The sequence below is a fragment of the Papio anubis genome, chromosome 13 (genome assembly GCF_008728515.1).
Source record: "Papio anubis isolate 15944 chromosome 13, Panubis1.0, whole genome shotgun sequence".
NCBI classification, from domain to species: Eukaryota; Metazoa; Chordata; class Mammalia; order Primates; family Cercopithecidae; genus Papio; species Papio anubis.
The window spans coordinates 9822057-9846080 of record NC_044988.1 but is presented as its reverse complement, the minus strand read 5'-3'; the positions used below and the strand labels follow the sequence as shown (position 1 = coordinate 9846080).

General features: G+C 47.6%; 1 protein-coding gene across 4 annotated transcripts in view; it reads left to right on the top strand.

Moving 5' to 3' along the window:
* LOC103878482 (double homeobox protein 4-like protein 4) overlaps window positions 1-17639 on the top strand; it is an 89205-nt gene extending 71566 nt beyond the window's left edge. For 3 of the 4 annotated variants that reach the window (XM_021927608.2, XM_017949957.3, XM_017949956.3), the window contains 2 exons: window positions 11451-11611; window positions 16497-17639. In XM_021927608.2, coding sequence (XP_021783300.2) covers window positions 11513-11611; window positions 16497-17141 — 744 coding nt within the window. In that variant the 5' untranslated portion in view covers window positions 11451-11512 and the 3' untranslated portion in view covers window positions 17142-17639. Of the gene's footprint in view, window positions 1-9165; window positions 9345-11450; window positions 11612-16496 lie in introns of all 4 variants that reach the window. The other variant, XM_031654065.1, reaches the window with a different exon arrangement.
* The last annotated feature ends 6385 nt before the right edge of the window (window positions 17640-24024 follow it).

The following is a 24024-nucleotide window of genomic DNA, read 5'->3' as shown; positions in this document are numbered from 1 at the left end:
CCTACGCTTTACTTTGTGATAAGTTTTATAATTATTAATTGTTATGTGTATATTCTGCATTTCTATTTGTTCTTCAGTCAGTTTTGATAGTCTGTGTCTTTCTACGTATTTGCTGATCATCATTTCATCTGAGTTATCTAAAATTTGCCCATACAAGTGTTCACAGTATTCCAGTCTAACCATTTTTCTGTTTCTAAGGTAAGTAGTAATGCCTTCTTTTTTTTTTTTTTGAGGTGGAGTCTCGCTCTGTCACCAGGCTGGAGTGCAGTAGCACGATCTCGGCTTACTGCAACCTCCGACTCCCTGGTGCAAGGGATTCTCCTGCCTTAGCCTCCTGAGTAGCTGAGGTTATAGGCATGCACCACCACGCCCAGCTAATTTTTGTATTTTTAGTAGAGACGGGGTTTCACCATATTGGCCAGGATGGTCTCAATCTCCTGACCTCACGATCCACCCACCTCGGCCTCCGGAAGTGCTGGGATTACAGGCGTGAGCCACCACACCCGGCCATGTCCTCTTGTTTATTCTTGGTTTTAGTGATACAAATCTTCTCTCTTATTTCCTGGTCAGTCTAGCTATAATGAAGGTTTGCCAGTTTTATCAGTCATTTCAAATAACTAACTTCTGGGTTTGTTAATTCTTTATGTTGTTTTTATCTTCCCAGTCGCATTTATTTTTCCTCTAATCTTTATTATTTTCTTAATTCTGATTACCTTGGGTTTATTTTGCTCCTTTTTCCCCAGTGTCTTTTTTTTTTTTTTTTTTTTTAAAGAAGTGGGCCTCACTAAGTTGCCCAGGCTAGAGTGCAGTAGCTATTCACAGGTACAATCATAGCACACTGCAGCCTCAAATTCCTAGCCTCAAGTGATCCTTCCATCTCAGTCTCCTGAGTAGCTAGGACTACAGGCACACACCACCATGACTGGCCCCCGTGTCTTAAGATGGAAGGTTAGATTGTTGTTTGAAATCTTTCTTTTTTAAAAATATAGGAATTTATAGCTATAAATTTCACTCTAAGCATTCATTTGCTGTATCTATAAGTTTTGGTATTCTGCATTTTTGTTTTCGTTAATATCAAAGCATTTTCTCATTTTTCTTGTGTTTCTTTTTTGACACATTGGTTATTCAAGAGGGTGTTGTTTCATTTCCACGTATTTGCCAAATTTGTTGTTGATATCTAATTTCATCCCATTGTGAATTTTGGCACTCATAAAACCATACCCCAGAATGAGGGCCTCAGAAACAACCTCAGAAGAAAAAGTTTTTCTCTGACCTTCTCCTGCCCTCCTGTCTCTCAGTCCCATTCTCCACCAAGGCTAGCCAGAGACACCTACAATCCCTCTTCCACAAGGCAGGTCATAGAAACCAGAACCCCTTTTCCCCAAAGCCAGCTATAAAACCTAAAAATATCAATCTAGCCTTTCCTCCATCTTTCTGTGTAAAAACTGGTCATAAAGGATTTTCTGACCTACCTTGTTTGATTGTAGATCTTAAGACTCCAATCCCTGCTGAGAGGACCCTGAACCAGAAGGAAAGAATGAATGCTCACAGAGACCACAAAAAATCTAGACAGTCACTGGGTTTCCCAGTCCTTTTTTTTTTTTTTTTTGAGATGGAGTTTCATTCTTGTCTCCCAGGCTGGAGTGCAGTGGCGTGATCTCGGCTCACTGCAACCTCTGCCTCCCAGGTTCAAGTGATTCTCCTGCCTCAGCCTCCAGAGTAGCTGGGATTACAGGCACCCACCATCACGCCTGGCTAATTTTTGTATTTTTAGTAAAGACAGAGTTTCACCATGTTGACCAGGCTGGTCCTGAACTGCTGACCTCAGGTGATCCACCTACTTCTGCTGGTGCTGGGATTATAGGCATGAGCCATCGCACCCAGCCCGTCTCCCCACTCTTAGCATTAGGTTATACCCTTTTTGTCGGACCATATTTCCACATGGCTATTCATACTTGAACCTAAGCATAAAAATAGACAATTTTGCCGGGCCTGTTGGCTCACGCCTGTAATCCCTGCACTTTGGAAGGCTGAGGTAGTTGAATCCCCTGAGGTCAGGAGTTTGAGACCAGTCTGGCCAACATAGTGAAATACAACACCCGTCTCTACTAAAATACAAAAACTAGCCGGCTGTGGTGGTGGGTGTCTGTAGTCCCAGCTGCCCAGGAGGCTGAGGCAGGAGAATTGCTTGAACCCAGGAGGCAGAAAAAAAAGATAATTTCCCCTGTATCTTTAAGTCTTAAAGGCTCCCATGTACAAATCATATACCTTTCTCCTATTAATCTGCCAATTGTTGTTGTGGGAAGTCAGGGACCCCGAACGGAGGGACCGGCTGAAGCTGCGGCAGAAGAACATAAATTGTGAAGATTTCATGGACATGTATTAGTTCCCCAAATTAATACTTTTATAATTTCTTCCACCTGTCTTTACTGCAATCTCTGAACATAAATTGTGAAGATTTCATGGACACTTATCACTTCCCCAGTCAATACCCTTGTGATTTCCTATACCTGTCTTTACTTTAATCTCTTAATCCCATCATCTTCGTAAGCTGAGGAGGATGAATGTCGCCTCAGGACCCTGTGATGATTGTGTTAACTGCACAAATTGTTTGTAGAGCATGTGTGCTTGAACAATATGAAATCTGGTCAACTTGAAAAAAGGAACAGGACAACAGCAATGTTCAGGGAACAAGGGAGGTGACCTTAGACTCTGACTGTTGGTGAGCCAGGCGGAACAGAGCCATATTTCTCTTCTTTCAAAAGCAAATAGGAGAAATATCGCTGGATTCTTTCTTTTTCTTTCTTTTTTTTTTTTGAGATAGAGTCTCGCTCTATCGCGCAAGCTGGAGTGCAGTGGTGCGATCTTGGCTCACTGCAAGCTCCACCTCCCAGGTTCACGCCATTCTCCTGCCTCAGCCTCCCGAGTAGCCAGGACTACAGGTACCCACCACCACACTCGGCTAATATTTTTGTATTTTTAGTAGAGATGGGGTTTCACCATGTTAGCCAGGATGGTCTCGATCTCTGGACCTCATGATCTACCCGCCTCGGCCTCCCAAAGTGCTGGGATTATAGGCATGAGCCACTGTGCCCAGCTGACCTTTTCACTCTTAAATCCAGATTTTTAATGAACAATTCTTGGTCTTAATGGAGTCAAGTATTTTTAATGGAATCATTGTTTCCCTGTGTGGCTAGTGCTTTCTATGCTGTTTGAGAATGCTGTGCTTATCTGAGGTTTTATGAAAAGGAAGTGTTGAGAGTTGGCAGGTGGATCTGCTTGCCTGAGGCTGGGAGCGAGAGTCAGTGTAGAGCCAGTTGGGCTTCAAGGCCTTTGCCCAAGACTTTCTAAAAGATGCTTTAAGGTTTTGCTATGTCAGGGCTACAAGTTCTGCCTTCGGAACTTTCCACATTCTCTAGCAACTTAAGTTCTTTTTCTTTTCTTTTTTTTTTTTTGTTTGAGACAGAGTTTTGCTCTAATTGCCCTTTCTCTCTGACAGGTTTGGTGGCAAACCCGTTCCTAATTGCCTGGCTTCTTGGTAGATAAAACCCCCTTTTCTTCCTGGGGCACTAGGTCTGTCTTTGGGAATCTTCCCCAATAGGGAGCTACCCTGTTCACTGAAGCTCCAAAATGTGGGAAAAAACTTAAATGTCTACCAGCAGAGGAAGGAAGAGTTAAAACAGAGAGAATCCAGGAAACTGAATTCTGTGCACCCACTACCAATGTGCTGGCAGGAAAGGATGTCCAAGAGATAAGAAAAAGTATTTTGCAGTCTAATAGATTTAGCATGGTTACCTTTTTGTAAAATAAATAACATACCGTGTGTATTAGTGTAAGAAAATTCTTGGCCAGGTGCGGTGGCTCACATCTGCAATCCTAGCACTTTGGGAGGTCGAGGCAGGTGGATCATCTGAGGTCAGGAGTTTGAGACCAGCCTGGCCAACATGTCTCTACTAAAAATACAAAAATTAGAGGGGCATGGTGGTGGGCACCTGTAATCCCAGCTACTTGGGAGGCTGAGGCAAGAGAATTTCTTGAACCTGGGAGGCAGAGGTTGCAGGGAGCCGAGACTGCACCACTGCACTCCAGCCTGGGCAACAAGAGCGAAACTCTGTCTCAAAAAAAAAAAAAAAGAAAGAAAAAGGAAAGAAAAGAAAAGAAAGGACAGAAAGAAAAAAGAAAAGAAAAGAAAAAAGAAAAAAAATAAAATTCTGGAAGGACAATATGAACAGTTACCTAGTTGGAGGGGAGGGGTTTGCTCTTGGAAGGGCAGGTACTGAGGGCTGTGGTGAGTCGAGGGGAGATGCTTCACCTTAATTTTATATCTTTAAAAAAAATTGTGGGATTATTTTTGGTTTTAACCTTGTTTGTGTGGTTTATCTTCCTCTGTAATTTTCCTAGTGAAACTAATAAAATAAAACAACGCCAAGGCAGGAGGATCTCTTGAGGCCAGGAGCTCGAGAGGAGCCTAGGCAACATAGTGCAACCCGCCTTCTCTACAAAAAAATAAACAATAATAGGGCCGGGCGCTGTGGCTCACGCCTGTAACCCCAGCACTTTGGGAGGCCGAGGTGGGCGGATCACGAAGTCAGGAGATTGAGACCATCTAGCCAACATGGTGAAACCCCCGGATCCACTAAAAATACAAAAATTAGCTGGACGTGGTGGCGTATGCCTGTAATCCTAGCTACTTGGGAGGCTGAGGCAGGAGAATCACTTGAACCAGCGAGTCAGAGGTTGCAGTGAGCCAGGATCGCACCACTGCACTCCAGCCTGGCAACAGAGAGAGACTCCATCTCAATAAATAAATAAATAAATAAATAAAAATAAACAATAATAAATAATAAAACAGGGCAGGGCGTGGTGGCTCATGCCTGTAATCCCAGCACTTTGGGAGGCTGAGGTGAGTGGATCTCTTAAGTCTAGGAGTTCGAGACCAGCCTGGGCAACATGGTGAAACCCTGTCTATACTAAAAATACAAAAATTAGCTGGGTGTGGTGGTGCATGCCTGTAGTGCCAGCTACTTGGGCGGCTGAGGTGGGAAGATTGCTTGAGCTTGGGAAGCGGAGGTTGCAGTGAGCTGAGATCATGCCACTGCACTCCAGCCTGGGCCACAGAGTGAGACCCCATCTCAAAAAAAAAAAAAAAAAAACCACACACACACACAAACAAACAACAACAACAACAACAACAAAAAACCTCACACACTTAAAACAAAATTAAGACAGGAAGGAGAGAGATTTTGTCTCAGATGTCTGCGTCCTTACCTTCAGGCCCAGTCTCTGACTTTGTTTTCTAGTGAGATAAAAAGGAATGGCCCCCACATATCAGAGATGGATGATTTCTTAGAAATCGTGACCCGGTGATCTCCTTTCTCAGGTGATGCAGGGGTGCAGGCCCTCACCTGGAACCTGAAGTTCAGGTTAAAATGTTGGCTTTGCCATTTGTGGGTAAGGTCCCCTTTAGGGAAGTGATTTTCCATCTCTGAGCCTTCACCTCTGCAAACCCAGCTCCGTAGTAATTGTCAGTTTCCTGACTGTTACAACCTACAGAAAAGAAGCTAGAGAAAAGTCACAACAAACAGGAGACAAGCGCAGTCCTCCTATCTGGAGGCGTTAAAATACTTGGGTGGTGCTCAAAGGGCACCAGTGACATTTGTTTGCATCTCAATGGCATTTAAGGATAATCTATGCTGAGCAGCTTATTTTACCAAGTAGGAAGTGAGACCCAGAAAGCAAAGTCTTTTGCCAAAGAGTTCCTTAGGCAGGGGCAGTTTCCAGGACAAAGGAGAGGGTGAAAGCTGCAGGAAGCTTGTCCTTCTCTCCACTAAGGAGACAATTCGCAATCTCCAAAATGCATCTCCTTTCTGGGAACTCTTTATCTCTGCACCTTGAAAGCTATTATCTCTCCAGGTGTTCTGGGCTCCGGTAGCCTTTTCTAGATAGGTGGAGAAGAGGTAGAGAACTTAGGCCAAGACTTGTCAAGAATTTCCAAGGGCAATTTGGGAAAAAGATGAGAGGAGTACATGAACATCTGTTCCCAGCCGGGCTCACTGACTCACCCCTGTAATCTTACCACTTTGGGAAGACAAGGCAGGAGGTTTGCCTTGCAGCCAGGAGTTTGAGACCAGCCTGGGCAACATAGCGAGACCCTCATACCCCCGCCACCATGTCTACTAAAAAAGAAAAAAGAAAATAAGCATCTGTCCCTAGGTGGAGGAGGCTTGGTGTTTCTCTTAGGAATACCTGTTTCCATGGAAACATAGGGACGACACCAGTCCCCAGGCCTGAGTTGGCAGCACAGTTCCACTGCACAACCGTGCGGGCTGAGAGCAGTTTCAGCATCCACCCTCCTGGAGCCGTGCTGCTCAGGAGAAATATAATGTGAGCCACATATGTAATGTTACATTTACAGTAATAACATTCAACTAAAAAGAACCAGGTGAAATTGATTTTAATAGTACATTTCATTTTACCCAGTATGTCAAAAATGCTGGCCAGGTGCGGTGGCTCACGCCTGTAATCCCAGCACTTTGGGAGGCCAAGGCGGGCAGATCACGAGGTCAGGAGATCCAGACCATCCTGGCTAACACAGTGAAACCCCGTCTCTACTGAAAATACAAAAAATTAGCCAGGCATGGTGGCGGACGGCTGTAGTCCCAGCTACTTGGGAGGCTGAGGCAGGAGAATGGCATGAACCTGGTAGGCGGAGCTTGTAGTGAGCAGAGATCGTGCCACTGCACTCCAGCCTGGGCGACAGAGCGAGACTCCGTCTCAAAAAAAAAAAAAAAAAGAAAAAAGGTTATTTTGACATGTAATGCATATAAAAATCATTGAGATAGGTCACATTCTGTTTTCCATGGTAAATCTCCAAAATCTGTTGTGTGTCGTGTTGTCTACTCACAGCACAATTCAATTCAGCCTCGCCACGTTCAGGTGCACAATCATCGTGTGTGGCCCAGGGCTGCTGTCCTGGACAGCACAGGACAAGTGAACACAAACTCCCTCCCTGCCCTTCTCCTCCCACACCTGCTAGCCTGTAAGAGGAAGAAGCAGCCCTTCCCGGGTTCACTGTGGTAGTTCATGGTGCCTGAGACAGGCCAGAATCCCAGGGCTGCTCCGAGGGAAGGAGCTTAGTCTGGGCTCTGGCCTCCTCTCTCAAAGAAATGGAGATAGGCCCAGCACTTTGAGAGGCTGAGGCAGGAGGGTTGCTTGAGCCCAGGAGTTCAAAACCAGCCTGGGTAACATAATGAGACTTTGTCTCTACAAAACAACAACAACAAAAATTATCCAAGTATGGTGGCACATGCCTGTAGTCCCAGCTGCTCAGAAGGCTGAGGTGAAAGGATTGCTTGAGCCTCAGAGGTCGAGACTACAGTAAGCTGTGATCGCACCACTGTACTCCAGCCTGGGTGACAGAGGAGACCCTGTCTCAAAAAAAAAAAAAAAAAAAGAAAAGAAAAGAAAATGTTTTACCCTCATTTATTTTGTGAAAAACGTCCTTTCTCTCTCTCTCTCTCTCTCTCTCTCTCTCTCTCTCTGTTTCTCTCTCTCTCCTTTCTTGTTTTTGAGACAGAGTCTTGCTCTGTCACCCAGGCTGCAGTGCAGTGGCACAATCTCAGCTCACTGCAACCTCTGCCTCCCAGGTTCAAGCATTTCTTGTGCCTCAGCCTCCAAGTAGCTGGGATTACAGGCACGCGCCACCACACCTAGCTAATTTTTATATTTTTAGTAGAGATGGTGGTTTCACCATGTTGGTTAGGCTGGTCTCAAACTCCTGGCCTCAAGTGATTCACCCACCTTGGCCTCCCAAGTGCTGGGATTACAGGCACAAGCCACCATGCTTGGCCTATTGGTGATTTATTTTTATTTTTATTTTTAGATGGAGCCTTGCTCTGTTTCCCAGGCTAGAGTGCAGTGGCACCATCTCAGCAACCTCCGCCTCCCGGGTTCAAGTGATTCTCCTGCCTTAGCCTCCCAAGTAGCTGGGACTACAGGCACCTGCCAGCACACCCGGCTAATTTTTGCATTTTTAGTAGACAGAGTTTCACCATGTTGGTCAGGCTGGTCTTGAACTCCTGACCTCAGGTGATCCTCCCGCCTCTGCCTCCGAACATGCTGGGGATTACAGGTGTGAGCAACCATGCCCAGCCGAGGTTTGGGCTTCTAATGATCCCATCAGCCAAGTGTGAACAGTCCCTGATGGATAATTTTTTGCCCCCTTTCCTCCCACCTTTTGGAGTCCCCAGTGTTTATTGTTCCCATCTTTGTGTCCGTGTGAACCCAATATTTAGCTCCCACTTAACAGAGAGAACACAAGGTATTTGGTTTTCTGTTTCCGCATTAATTTGCTTAAGATAATGGTGTCCAGCTGTATCCGTGTTACTGCAAAGAACATGATTTCCTTTTGGTATTTATTTATTTATTTATTTATTTTTTTTTTTTTTTTTTGAGACGAAGTCTCGCACTTTTGCCCAGGTTGGAGTGCAGTGGTGCAGTCTCGGCTCACTGCAAGCTCTGCCTCCAGGGTTCACACCATTCTCCTGCCTCAGCCTCCCGAGTAGCTGGGACTACAGGCGCTCACCACTACACCTGGCTAATTTTTGTATTTTTAGTAGAGATGGGGTTTCACCATGTCAGCCAGGCTGGTCTTGAACTCCTGACCTCAGGTGATCCACCCTCTTTGGCCTCCCAAAGTGCTGGGATTACAGGCGTGAGCCGTGGTGCCAGGCCAATTACTGTATTTTTAGTAGAGATGGGGGTTTTACCATGTTGGCTAGGCTAGTCTCAAACTCCTGACCTAAAGTGATCTGCCTGCCTCGGCCTCCCAAAGTGCTGGGATTAGAGGTGTGAGCCACCATGCCCGGCCAGCATTGTCCTATTTACTTCGGTTTACATGCTACTAGGAAACCCTGGAACTTGATCAGTCCATCCAAATTCAAGAGAAACAGGCTCTGATATGGCACGAATCTGATTCTTGACTCACCACCATCTGTGTGCTAGGTAGGCACAACGGTGGGCACAACGGTCGCTGCTTTGTAAGAGCTCATTTCATGATGAAAACATCACGTGGGGTACATGGTAATAATGAGGACTGGGATGAGGAAGCGGAGCAGTGGAGAGTTCCATGTAACCGAGTGACGCTGAAGCTCAACTCTCCTCCAGGGCATGTTCCTCTTGGAGTCTGCAGCACCCAATGAGGACAGGAGGGACACATTTGGGATGCGAAGATGTTTCCTTTTCCATCTGTAACTAATTCATGTATGGACATGCCCTTCAAAACAACACTCCCTGATGACTAATGATGTTCAGATTGGTTCTACACTACTCTGAGGCCATCCTTGGTAATCTTGCGTAATATTTCTCGAAGCCCTGATTTAGGCACGCTCATCTCAACAATTCTTCAAGGCCAGGGGAGCAGATGAAGAAAAATCTCTGTGCTCTCAAGGGAAGCTAGAAAAGTGTTCGTTGACCGCTCTTGGGAACATCCCTTCCCAGAGAACGACAGTATTAAGGGAGGCGGACCTTGCAATGTGATAACAAGGGGCTTACCTGGGTGGGTCCCTTGGAGCATTTTAACAAGCCTCCCAGGAGGTAATCTGTTTCCACTGACGCTCCCAGTGGACAGCGAGCTCGGCTCATGGCTTCAGACAGTGAGTTCTTTCTGAGGGTCAGGAGGGCTTCCTTTCTGGAAGTGGGAGAAGCTGGGGAACTGGCTCGAAGCCTCTCTTTTGGTGACGTATCGTGGACTGTCAGTGGCAGGTCCTGCCTGATGTGGCTAGCTTAAAGTTTACTGTCTAACATGACATTCAGTGCTGAGGCTTAAAAAGGGGAAGGCTCAGGAGTTCAAGACCAGCCTAGGCAAATAGTAAGATGTCTCTACAAAAGCTTTTTTTTTTTTTTTTTTTGTTTGAGACGGAGTCTTGCACTGTTGCCCAGGCTGGAGTGCAGTGGCACAATCTCGGCTCACTGCAAGCTCCGCCTCCTGGGTTCACGCCATTCTCCTGCCTCAGCCTCCCTAGTAGCTGGGACTACAGGTGCCCGCCACCCGTAGCTAATTTTTGTGCTGGTTGAGGCGAGGGGTTTCACCCGTGTTAGCCAGGATGGTCTCAATCTCCTGACCTCGTGATCCACCCACTTCGGCCTCCCAAAGTGCTGGGATTACAGGCATGAGCCACCGAGCCCAGCCTCTACAAAAGTTTTTTTTTTTTTTTTTTTTTAATTAGCCAGGTGTGGTGTGCATCTACCTAATCCCAGCTACTCGGGAGGCTGAGGTGGGAGGATCGCTTGAGCCCAGAAGGTCAAGGCTGCAATTACCTGTGATCATGCCACTGCACTCTAGCCTGGGCGATAGAGTGGGACCCTGTCTTGATTAAAAACAAACAAACAAAAAACAATGAAAAAAGAAGGCTTAAAAAATAAAGGCTGAGAAATCAAGCCAAACCCTTAAAGCCACCTTCGATGAGTTCAAAAAGTGGAAGACATCCATGCGTGGTGCAGTTCTTTTTCAAAATAGAAAGTGTAGAGAAGCGGAAAATTTCCCTTTTGCAGGGCGGGGCGGCACTCCTGGGAGCTCTGGATTTGGGCAGAGGCGCTTTCTCCTCTGCTACGAAAGGGAGGTCTTTCAGGGGAAGGCAGCCTTAGCTTCTTTGCTTGGGTTGTGTTTCATTCCTCTGAGTGAATTCTATTTTGAGCTGAGTCACCAGTTAATACTGAGTTCAAGTCTGATGGACTCAGGGGGCCCAAGGCTCAAATTGAGGGCTGGGGCTTTCCCGGGTCGTAAGGGAAAATACAAAGTAATGCATAACAACATCTCGATTTTAGGTTTTTCTCCCATTAAACACAAAAATTTACTTACGTTTTGTTTTCTGGCATCTCTTAATATTTGTATATTTTGGGTCTTAGCAAAGGACAAAAGTAACTTATGGGCAAACAGTGCTTGTTAGGAGGAGCCCTGTAAGAGTCCATCTCACTCACATCAGTGTCTGGACATGTGTCTAAACATTGTAGCTATATTTTACGTTTCAGATGCTCCCAAACTGTTTGGGGTGCTCTGACTTTTCTGGTATCCATAAGACATGCAGGTGGAACCCCCAAGTTGGAGCTGAAGGGAGTCTGGGCACAGCCTGAGTCCATTTCACGGGATTCTGCAGAGGGGCCCAGTGTCAGCATTTTGGGGTGGATGCCGAGTCCATCATATTTGGACTCACTATTGACTTGTGACTCAGCTCAAAATAGAATTCACTCAGAGGAATACAACACAACCCACATGGCAGGCGAGAGTGGGGAGGCCCCTACCAAGTGGCCTAAGCTTCGTGCAGGGCAGCAGACCCCTTCCTTTGGGGAGGCTGCGGGCCCTCTGCTGAGCTGGGATGGGAGGTAAAGTCTTGGATCTCACAGCTCAGCCAGCGGTCCTCTGAGTGTTCCTTCTCTTGCCTCATGCTGTGTAGCTGTCGCAGAACCTGAGCGAGGCCGGAGGCGCAGGAGGACCAAGTTTGACAAATATCAATACATGATTCTTATAGAGGCCTTCCAAACAGACCCCTATCCTGGAATTACTGTCAGAGAAGAACTGGCCAGAAAAACACAGATTCCCGAGCCACAAATCCAGGTAAAGTATAAATGTAGCCATTTCTGTCTCTCTAACTGGGAAGGGGGAGCATATATTGTACGTCTGTTTTTCCACAGGCTTAAAAACCATTTTTGAGTTAATTTTCTCAATATCCCTGTGAGGTCAGTATTATCCTCATTCACTGGATTAGGAAAATAAAGATAAGCAAGGTTTAGTAATTTAGGTTACAGCTCTGGAAAGGGTGGTGTCTAAATTGGTTTATGTGGGTTATAGCTGTCAAATAGTTACCATATTACAAATTAAAGTTGCCAAACTGGGCTGGGTGCAGTGGCTTATGCATGCAATCCCAGCAGTTTGGGAGGTGAAGGTGAATGGATCACTTGAGTCCAAAAGTTTGAGACCAGCTTGGGCCACATGGTGAAACCTTATCTTTACAAAAAAAAGAAAACACCAAAAGTTAGCTGAGTGTGGTGGCATGCACCTGTGGTCCCAGCTACTCAGGAGGCTGAAGTGGGAGGATCACCTGAGCCCAAGAGGTTGAGGCTGCAGCGAGCTGTGATTTTGGTACTATACTCCAGCCTAGGTGACACGGGGAGATCCTGTCTCAAAAAAAAAAAAAAAAAAAGAAAGAAAGAAAGAAAGAAAGAAAAGAAAGCAAATAGCGAACAAACAAAAATAATGTAAAACTGGAAAGTTTTCACTAATACACTAAAAAAAAAAAAAACCTATTACATCATAACCTAAGTAACATTTTTTTCAAGAAAATCAACTGTATCGTCAAAGCCAGAACATGTGGCATCAGAAGACTAGGGAATAGAAAATTCTCAGATGTTGCAAATTTCATCCTTGTCCTACCTCATGCAGCCTCTGGAAAAATCCACTCAGAGAATAGGGAGTGAAAAGGCAGAGGCAAATCACTGAGTGTGATACAGACACAGTTGTAGCCTCACAGGAACCCCTGGAAGTGGGGGGATCCCTGATGCTCCCAGGGCTCGCATGGGATTTGGTCCTCTGGGTCTCAGCCTCGAGGCACATTGTAGTCATTCAGGGCACCGAGTCTGTATCCCAGGAGGTCTGAGGTGATGAGTCTGGTGCAGCCTGGGAATTTTCATCTCCCTGCCCCCAGGTGATTGACGCGTGCAGCCAAGTTTGACAGTGGCTGCCCAAAATGAACTCTCTGAGTCCCTGAGAGTGGAGGCTGAGAACGCACAGGTTACTTGAGAAGCTCACCAGGTGATTCTGCTGTGTAGCTAGGACTGGACCAAAGCTTTTCAACTCTAGACTCCATCAGTGCCCCGCCCCAAAGCACTGGAATCAGAATCTTTGGGAGCCTGGCCCAGGCATGTCTAAGCGTTTCAGCTCCATGTGACTCCAGCACGCAGACCTCAGGCCCTACACATGGGGCTCTTGGCTGTGACTGCTTGTTGTCATCAACTGGAAAGCCTTACTGTGGACTAAGCTGTACAATGCGTGTCCAATTTACTAGTCTAGGCCTCAACCCCTGGGCCCAGGGAGTTCTGAGATTCCCCCAGGCGGTTCTCAGGTGCAGCAGAGTTAAATCATCCACACCTGCCTCACAGGGGCAGGGGGTGACCTATCTCACCCCATCTTCTCTGTCTGCTATTGTGACACCCCCTCCTCCAGCCATCAGCCCCCATCTCCCTCGTCATCTGAGAGCTTCTCCCAGGCAGCTATTGTTTCTATTCCCTTTTTTCTTCCTTCTTGCCTTTGAGAGGTGCTTGATAAAGATGGTGCAATAAGTCAGGACCTAACCAAGTAAGAATGAATATCCACTGAGGATTTGCTATGTGCAAGGTGCTCTGTGAAGAATTTTATTTTAAAAATCTATGTAACCCCAGAGATATTTAAACCAACACAACCTAGAGGGGAAAGGTTTGACCAGAGAATCAAGAACATGGTAGAGCAGGGTGAGGGTGGGGACGGGGTAGGGTTTTTAAATTTTGGAATTAGTAGCTAGAGTAATTTCCATAGCTTCTTTCCTGTGGATCTCTCCTGTTCCAACTTTACAAAGTGTTTGCTAGGAGACAGAAAAGTTGAGCTAGCCCTAAGGGTTGGAAGCAAAGAGGATGACAGCCTTATCTGCTGGCCGTAGGAAAATGCAACTGTGTGGGAGGGAGTCCGCAGCCCGCTAGATCTTTATCACAGCACCCACAGACTTTCCACTCCTTGTGTCCTGGAAGCTCAAACACCCCTACTAGGTAGGTGCAATTTCATGACCACTTTACAGACAAAAGAACTGGCCTCAAAAGTTCAGTAAATGGTTTGGGGTTATGGCTGGCTCTTGCTCGTATTTCCTGGAACTGAAATGGGAAACCCCAAAATTCTGCAGCTTAGATGTGACACTGCATGTCCCTTCAGGGGGCACTTGGGAGACACAGGTAATTTGACCCCGAGGGTCTGGCAGAGTTTGCTGCATAGGAAGGCAGCTCTGTGCCTGCAGAGGCCCTTTTAAAAAATTTAAATAGCCAGACATGGTGGCTCATGCCTGTAATCCCAGCACTTTGGGAGTGGGTGGATCACCTGAGGTCAGGAGTTTGATACCAGCCTGCCAAAATGGTGAAACCCCATCTTTACTAAAATATAAAAAAAAATTAGCTGAGCGTGGTGGCAGGCGCCTGTAATCCCAGCTACTCGGAAGGCTATGGCAGGAGAATCCCTTGAATCCAGAGGCAGAGGTTGCGGTGAGCGGAGATCACACCACTGCACTTCAGCCTGGGCAACAAGAGCAAGACTCCGTCTCAAAAAAAAAAAAAAAAAGAAAGAAAAAAATTAAATAAAAAATTTTCTTTCTTTTCAAATCCTTAAAAGTTCCTAAAGCAAAGGCTCTGAGGGAGGAAGGCAGGCTGGGTTTGGTGAGCAGCCAGCAGCTGGGCTGGCTGGGGCTGGGTGTGTCCAGAGGTTACCGGAATGCCAGGCTGAGAATTGGGTCTTTGTCTTGTAATCAGCAGGTGAGTTGTTTGTGTTGTCACTGCACTGCTCAGTCTGAGGCCTTCGGAGCTGCCTGGAGGCTGGGACAGGGAAGAGGCTGCCCTTGTGCTCCTGGGGGCCTGGCTGAGCCCTCCCAGGACTCATGACTCAGCTTTTTGAGTGATTTTGATGCCCTGCCCCAAAATTCAGGAGGAGAAGGAGCTGACTGTTTTGTGAAAGGAGACGTGTGTTTTGCACACAGGATATTTTGTTTGGGAAAAGGAGATGTGTTTTGCACACAGGATATATTTGCCTGAGATGGAATCAAAGAAGGAACCCACAGGGATTGAAACTGAACTAAAGCTGGGTGCAGTGGTTCACGCCTGTAATCCCAGCACTTTGGGAGGCCCAGGCAGGCAGATCACCTGAGGTCAGGAGTTCAAGATCAGCATGGCCAACATGGTGAAACCTTATGTCTACTAAAAATACAAAAATTAGCCAGACGTGGTAGTACATACCTGTAATCCCAGCTACTTGGAAGGCTGAGACAGGAGAATCTCTTGAATCCCGGAGGTCGAGGTAGCAGTGAGCTGAGATGGTGCCACTGCACTCCAGGGCAATAGAGTAAGACAACCAATGTCTCAGGAAAAAAAAAAAAAGGAAAGAAAGAAAAGAAACTGAACTAAGATATTTGTGGTGGCAAGAGGCATTTACTCAGAGGGGTGTCTATTTTATGCATTGCTGTTGTGGACATGAGACCGCCCCCATGAGAACAGGCAAAAGCTGTTTTTGTTTTGTTTTTTGAGACAGTGTCTTGCTCTGTGGCCCAGGCTGGAGTGCAGTGGAGCAATCTTGGCTCACTGCAACCTCAGCCTCCCAGGCTCAACTGATTCTCCTGCCTTAGTCTCCCGAGTAGCTGAGATTACAGGCACCCACCACCATGCCCAGCTCATTTTTGTATTTTCAGTAGACATAAGTTTATCCCCGTGTTGACGGGGCTGGTCTTGAACTCCTGATCTCAAACGACCCACCCATTTTGGCCTCCCAAAGTGCTGGGATTACAGGCATGAGCCACCCTGCAGGGCTGCAAAAGCTGTTTATTCAGATCTTGCTACTGCAAGGGAGTCAATCACTGCTGGCGTTTGCAGAGATTCCCAGCAGGTCTAGGAGTGGGAAGCTTCATCGTGGGACAAGGGAAGTCCCAGGAAGGCTCTGAGGGAGGCTGTGGGCCTGGGGGAGCTGGGGTGGCCGACTAGTCCGGGTCATTCTATGGGATTGGTAGGGCAGCACATCTGGCTTTCCTTGGTTGGTTCTGGGTTGGAAGGAAGCGAAGAGGGTGTGTAAGTGAAAAGCAGGGGAGAGCAGTTCCGCGCAGAGGCTGCAGAGGCATGGGTCCAGGTCCTGGTGTTGCAGGTGGCCTGGCCCACGTGGTCAGTTTGTATAGTCAGGCCCTCGCCTTCTTCCCGGGGCTGGGCAGGACACGGTACGTTTTTAATAACGTCTTTGATAATACTGAATGTGTGTTTAAAAGGGGGGCAGTTACACGATGAATAACAATGTTTTAAGAAGGCAAAGATCCTCACGGCTTTAAAAACAAAAACAAAATCTGTCTGATAGAACAGAAGAGGTGTTTTTGAGAGAGGACAGGGATAGCAAAGGATAAACTGCATTTGGCAGGTAGAGAAGCGGTCCCAGGAAGGTGTCAGCACACAGGACACTCAGAAGGGCTGGGGCGCAGGACAGCCGTGCGGCCGCAAGGTGGGGCTTTGGGGAGAGTTGGCTGGAAGGAAGGTGGGCCACACGGAGAGGTTTGAATCAGCCTGGCCAAGGAGTTTGCTCCTGCTCTGGGCTCCAGGGGTTGTTTTATTTGGTAGGTGTTTAACCCCAGTCACATGCTACTTGGTGATAATTATGGGAATGGGCTTGATTAGAAAATGCCTTTTTTCCCTCTCTCTCCTTCCCTCCCCATCTCCGTCTCTCCTTCGTGCCCTCCCAGGTTTGGTTTCAGAACCGGAGAGCTCGTATACCGAAGAGAAGCCAGAGGCGGCCCGGCGTGGAGGCAGCCTGGGCGCAGGCGCCGATCCTAGGCCCCGGTCAGTGCGGTGTGCTGGCCCCTGACTACTCCTGCCAGCAGGGCTTCCCAGGGGTCCCGAGCAACGTGGGCAGCTTCTCTTGGGAATCGGAGGTCGCTTCGGGCCAAACTCTCCTCTGGGTGCACGCTGGTGTCCCGGGCGCAAATGTGGCCCCCGCTGACCTGGAGATGGCAATCAGCGCGCCGGGCCAGCCTTACGCAGACGTCCCTTGCTCTCTGCCCTCGGGCTCAGCACTGCTTCCAGGTCCCACTTGCCACCAGCCCTTCCCGCACCTGGAAGCTGACAGTGCTGGGCAAGTTCGTCCCGGGGCACCCGGCTTGCTCTCCGTGCACGGGGCCTGCGTCCTGCCGGAGCCAGGGCCGCGCCTTCCCGCCGCAGAGCAGCAGCCGAGGTGGGGCTGGGAGCCAGGGGAGGCGCCTGGGTGCTCGGGGACCTGGGACGAACCCTTTCCGTCCCCGCCCCAGCAGCTCTGGCCCCACCCCGCGTACCGGGCTCTTTCCTGGAGGCAGCCACAGCCACAGCCTTCGCAGGGTCCCGCTGAGCGCTAGGAGCGGGTTCATTCTCTTCCTCCAGAATCCAACCCGCACGGGAGGCCCCAGCATCCCCGCCCCAGCGGCGGCTGTGGGGTCTGCACCTCTCGGGGCTGCACAGCAAACCCCTGGAAATGACCTCTCAGTGTCGGGCGATGGGAGACAGATGAACTAAGCTAGGGCTCATCGTGAGAGTTCACATTACGAAAACTGAAGAGGAATATCACGATTTATATAACTTTGTCATAGAAAGGCTTCCAGACGTACTTTTCAGGGAAGTGAAGTTGTTAGGGCGGAAGGGCCTCGGGGTGCATGGGACCTAGGGGTTTTCCTTAGATAGGGTAAGAAAGGATTGACTTTATAAACTCCTCTGTCCTTCCATTTATTAACCGTGTAAACATGGAGCACTTCCAATGTACAAGGTCCGCTGGAGAGAAGGGGCACGGCAGGGTGAGGACAACTTTGTAGAAATGTATTATTTTGTAATCAGTAAAGAGCAATGATTTCTACTCGCCATTTCTGTGTCCCGCTGATGCTCCCTCTTCTCTGCCTCATGGTGACTTCTCCCCCGGCCTGGCGTTTGTGCTGCTCCCTGATCCGTCCTTGCTTCTCCAGCTTTAACCAACCTTCTTTTCCCTGCGTCCAGCCAGATGGAGTTCTTTCTGGAAATTGAGCCTGTCCCTGCCGCTGGGCAAACAGTTTTCTGAAACAGCCCCCTCCCTGCCACTCACCTTTCGGGGCCTAACAGTAATCTCCACGGTAAAATTTAAGGGTGGGTCTGAGTAGAGAGAAAGAAATACATTTCTTCTGTCTGAGGGTTCACAGGGTCTAGCATATAGTGTTTCTGCCCCGTGCAACATTTGTCCAGTCATGCAGAGAGAGAGGGAGACGGAAAGAGAGAAGGGGGATGGAGGAAGGGGAGAACGCCAGCACAAAGGTGATTCACCTGACAGGGAGGGTGGACAGTGCTCCCTCGTGGTCCAGGAAATAAAGACCCCTTTCATTTTTCAGGAGACCACACCTTTGGGGTTACTGAATAAGGATCTGGTGTAAGTCAGAGATGAAATTAGGGGGCCGGGCGCGGTGGCTCAAGCCTGTAATCCCAGCACTTTGGGAGGCCGAGACGGGCGGATCACGAGGTCAGGAGATCGAGACCATCCTGGCTAACACGGTGAAACCCCGTCTCTATTAAGAAATACAAAAAAAAAAAAAAAAAACTAGCCGGGCGAGGTGGCGGGCGCCTGTAGTCCCAGCTACTCGGGAGGCTGAGGCCGGAGAATGGCGTGAACCCGGGAGGCGGAGCTTGCAGTGAGCTGAGATCCGGCCACTGCGCTCCAGCCTGGGCGACAGAGCGAGACTCCGTCTCAAAAAAAAAAAAAAAAAAAAAGAAATTAGGGAGACAAGTGACCTGACACAGTCTAAAACCAGAAGCCAAACTCAGTGCTGCTTGTCCACAGGAATGCTTGTCACTACCATGTTTTTTGTTTTGTTTTTGAGGCAAAGTCTTGCTCTTGTAACCCAGGCTGGAATGCTATTGGAATGCAATGACGGGATCTCGACTCACTGCAACCTCCGCCTGCCAAGTTCAAGCAATTCTCCTGCCTCAGCCTCCCGAGTAGCTGGGATTACGGGTGTGTGCCACCACACCCGGCTAATTTTTGTATTTTTAGTAGAGACAGGGTTTCACCATGTTGGCCACACTGGTCTCAAACTTCTGACCTCAGGTGATCCACCTGCCTCAACCTCCCAAAGTGCTGGGATTACAGGCGTGAGCCACTGCACCCAGCCTGTTTTTTGTTGTTGTTGTTGTTGTTGTTTTGAGACAAGTCTCCCTGTGTCGGCCAGGCTGGAGTGCAGTGGCATGATCTCAGCTCACTGCAACCTCCACCTCCTGATTTCAAGCGATTATCCTGCCTCAGCCTCCCGAGTAGCTGGGATTACAGGCATGTGCTACCATGCCAGGCTAATTTTTGTATTTTTAGTAGAGACGGGGCTTAGCCATATTGGCCAGGCTGATCTCGAACTCAAGTGATCCCCCTGCCTCTGCCTCCCAAAGTGCTGGGATTACAGGCGTGAGTCACCATACTCCCATGTTTTATCCCCAGGTTACCTTATCAACCTGGGAAGTTAGGAAAGAGCTGACACATTCAGGCATTGAGCATGTAAGTGACATGTAATTGTGCATGTAATCCATCTGTCCTCCCCATTTGTCTGATGCAGGGATTGGTCGGTGGGGTGGGGCTCCTGGCTGTCAGGCTCTGGCCACACAGCCTGAAGTCCAACACTGGACCTGCATCGGTGCTGCAGGCTCTGATGCCGAAAGGCTCATGTGTTCATCAGTAGACATCTTTGGAGCTGCAGCTCCTGCACATCTATGGCCACTTACCTTCCTAAAATGACAGTCTAAGCTGAAGCGGGATATAAGATTTCCCACCAGACTGTGAGATCCTGGAAGGCAGAGTCCCACAGTCCAGTGTACCGTGATCACTTTCAGGAATCTGTTGAGTGAGGAGAGGTTGTGGATATCTCATTGCCAATGCCACAAGAAGGCATGAGAGCAGAGCTGCCCGGCAGCGGGAGTGGGCAGCAGTCAGCTTGCTTTTCCATGGCCTTTGGGAACTTTAGCAGCCCCCTGAAGCGTCCCCTTCACTTCCTAGGCTCTTTCTGAACCGAGATGTTGTCTGATCTGAGAAGGGCCCTTGCAGGCTCTTCCCTCCACAGGCCTGAGTTTCAATTCTGGCTCCCACACTTTCTTGACATAGGGACCTGGACCAGCTTTCTTCTCTCATGGAGCCTGGTTTCTGAACTACAAGATGGCCTGTGAGTGACCAGCTCAGTTAGGGGGAAATAAAAGCATAAAGAAATACATAAAAAGAGAAAAGCATAAAAATAAGAAAAACAATAGAAAAGAGCCAACTCTGCTGTTAATGGAAGATGGGATACACAGAACTTGAAAGGCAAATGACACCGGGTGCTGTGGCTCACGCCTGTAATCCCAGCACTTTGGGAGGCCGAGACGGGTGGATCGCAAGGTCAGCAGATCGAGACCATCCTGGCTAACACGGTGAAACCCCGTCTCTACCTGGGAGGTGGAGGTTGCAGTGAGCCGAGATTGTGCCATTGCACTCCAAGTCTGGGCAACAGAGTGAGACTCTGTCTCAAAAAAAAAAAAAAAAATCTTTCTTAGGTTTGCAAAATTAATCATTACTCTTCCTGATTTTTCCAGCTTTCAAAGTTGATTGCTGTTTTCTCATTTCCTGTTAAGGGCATATTAGATTTTTCCAATGTTGGCTACTACAATATCTCTAACTCTATACCCTCTTCTTGCAATAATTTTGACACTTGAAAACTAGAGTCTGTGTTTTCTCCCCTTAGATTTGCATGGGATTGTGACTAGGATGAAGTAGATTCTCTGCAGCTTCTAAGATGAGGTCATAAAAGAAGGTTATTGCCACCTGGTTTTCTTGGGAAGCTGTGTCATGAAGAAGCCCAAACTAGTCCATGCAGAGACCCCACATGGGGGGCCATGTATAGTTGTTTCAGCCAAAAGTCCAGTGAAACCCTGGTCAACAGGCATTATCATTTTTTTAATTCTTTTAATTTAATTTAATTTATTATTTATTTATTTATTTATTTTTGAGACAGAGTCTTGCTCTGTCACCCAGGATGGAGTGCAGTGGCACGTTCTCGGCTCATTGCAACCTCGGCCTCCCGGGTTCAAGCGATTCTCCTATCACCTCAGGCTCCCAAGTAGCTGGGATTGCAGGCACCCACCACCACGCCTGGCTAATTTTTCTATTTTTAGTAGAGACGGGCTGGTCTCGAACTCCTGACCTCCCACCACCTTGGCTTCCCAAAGTGCTGGGATTACAGGCGCAAGCCACTGTGCCTAGCCTCCTTTTTTTTTTTTTTTTTTTTAAATAACTAGAGATGAGCTCTTGCCATGTTGCCCAGGCTGGTGTCGAACTCCTGGGCTTAAGCGGTCCTCCTGCCTTGGCCTCCCAAAGTGCTGGGATTGTAGGCGTGAGCCACCTTGCCTGGCTATCAATTCTTTTTTTTTTTTTTTGAGACAGAGTCTCACTTTGTCATCTAGGCTGGAGTGCAACAGGGAAATCTTGGCTCACTGCAACCTCTGCCTCCCAGATTCAAGCAATTCTCCCTGCCTCAGCCTCCCGAGTAGCTAAGATTACAGGAGCCTGCTTCCACGCCCGGCTAATTTTTGTATTTTTAGTAGAAACAGGATTTCATCACGTTGACCAGGCTGGTCTCAAACTCCTGACCTCAGGTGATCTGCCCACCTCAGCCTTCCCTCAAGTCAATGTGCACGGCTCTTCAACCAGGCTACCCACAGAGCTTGCGCAGAATAAAAAATCCCGCCGCTTCTTCAAAGAAATGAGTTTCCATTTTTGAGAGTCTTGTTTTAGAGAAAAATCAGTGGTTTGTCTTTCCTCTTATTTCTTCAATTTCCTCACCACAAATAACTCAGTGGTCAATCCCGCCACATCAACACCTCTGGTTTTACCTGACCCGCCTTTATAAGACAAGCACAAGAAACAATAGATATATGTTTGGGAGTTAGCCCAATTGTTTTCTCCACTTCTCTCCCAGATCTGATTTTTTTAAAGATCTACCTTTAAATTTGGAAGTCTCACTTTTGTAACTAGAGACTGAGAGTTCTAAAAAGACAGTTTGATATATAGCATATATATAACATATCTCATATATAACATATCACATATAAAATATATGATATATAATATATATCATATATGTAACATATATCATGTATGTAACATATATATCATATATATTTGAGACAGAGTTTCTCTCTCTGTCACCAGGCTGGCGTGCAGTGGCGCGATCTGGGCTCACTGCAAACTCCACCTCCCGGGTCAAGTGATTCTCCTACCTCAGCCCCCGAGTAGGTGGGACTACAGGCACGTGCCATCACACTCGGCTCATTTTTTGTATTTTTAGTAGAGATGGGGTTTCACCATGTTGGCCAGGCTGGTCTTGAACTCCTGGCCTTAGGCAATCCACCCACCTCAGCCTCTCAAAGTGTTGGGATTACAGGCATGAGCCACCACGCCCAGCCAATTTGATATTCTGTAAGGGCTGTTTTGTAACAAAATGGAAGCAGTGGCAAGCAAATAAAAGAAAGAATGTGTCATGCGTGTCCATGTGAAGAGACCACCAAACAGGCTTTGTGTGAGCAATAAAGCTTTTTAATCACCTGGGTGCAGGCGGGCTGAGTCCGAAAAGAGAGTCAGCGAAGGGAGATAAGGGTGGGGCCATTTTATAGGATTTGGGTAGGTAAAGGAAAATGACAGTCAAAGGGGAGTTGTTCTCTGGTGGGCAGGAGTGGGGGTCACAAGGTACTCAGTGAGGGAACTTTTTGAGCCAGGATGAGCCAGGAAAAGGACTTTCACAAGGAAATGTCATCACTTAAGGCAAGGACCGGCCATTTTCACTTCTTTTCTGGTGGAATGTCATCAGTTAAAGGCCGGGCAGGGCATTTTCACCTCTTTTGTGATTCTTCAGTTACTTCAGGCCATCTGGGTGTATACGTGCAAGTCACAGGGGATGCGATGGCTTGGCTTGGGCTCAGAGGCCTGACAGAATGTGCTTGGTTCTGAGCTCAGTTTACAGTCAGAGTGACATGGTTTGGACCTTGACCCCTCCACATTTCACGTTAAAATATAATCCTCAAAGTTGGAGGTGGGGCGTGGTGGGAGGTGTCACAGGAGTGGATCCCTCCAGAAGGGCTTGGTGGTCTCCCTGTGGTAATGGGTCAATTCTTGCTCTATTAATTCATGCAAGAGCTGGCTGTTTAAAAGAGCCTGACATCTCCTTTGCTTCCTCTCTTATCACGTGACACACTTGCTCCCTGCTCATCTTCCGCCATGAGTGAGTGTCCTGAGGCTTCCCCAGAGGCCGAGCAGATGCAGGTACCATGCTTATACAGCCTGCAGAACTGTGAGCCCAGAAACCTCTTTTCTTTAGAAATCGTCCAGTCTGAAGAATTCCTTTAGCAATGCAAAATGGGCTAATACACACATTGATTAAAGAGATCCAGGGACAATTTAAACACATTTTAGAAGTTATTTTTATTTCAAGAGTCATCTTGCATCAGTCGACTTCCTACTTACAGGCTGAAAGCAGTTACCGCCCATTACTCAATAAACAGGTAAGAAGAAAATGGGTAATCTAGTCATCTTCCAGGCCCTGGGTGTTTCTTCCTCATGCATATGCTAAACATCTTGAAATCCTTTAACAAGCGGCTGGTTCTGGTCTTGATCTGTGTATGAGAAAATGAAGCCAAAGAACATATGGGCAGAATACGGCCTGTGCATTGTGTGTGCCCGGAAGGGGAGAAGCCGGCTGTTGGTAGGGGGGCGGGGGACGGGGAAGGGGTATATGTGTGGATATCCCATGGGAATTTTGTCTGGGTCCTGAAGGAAGACTTAAGTAATATATTCAAAAATAATAAGCCAGATCGTTTGATTAAAAATTCTCTTTCTTTTTTTTTTTCTTTTTTTGAGACGGAATTTCGCTCTTATTACCCAAGCTGGAGTGCAATGGCGTGATCTCGGCTCACTGCAACCTCTGCCTCCCGGGTTCAAGTGATTCTCCTGCCTCAGCCTCCCTAGTAGCTAGGATTACAGGCGCGGGCCACCATGCCTGGCTAATTTTTGTATTTTTAGTAGAGACAGGGTGTCACCATGTTAGCCAGACTGGTCTCGAACTCCTGACCTCAGGTGATTCCGCTGCCTCGGCTTCCCAGTGTGCTTGGATTACAGGTGTGAGCCACTGCACTCAGCCTAAAAAATTCTTTAAGTGTATTAATTAGGATTTACTACATAGCTCTTCCATGAAATACACCTTTATAAGTGTCAGGAGG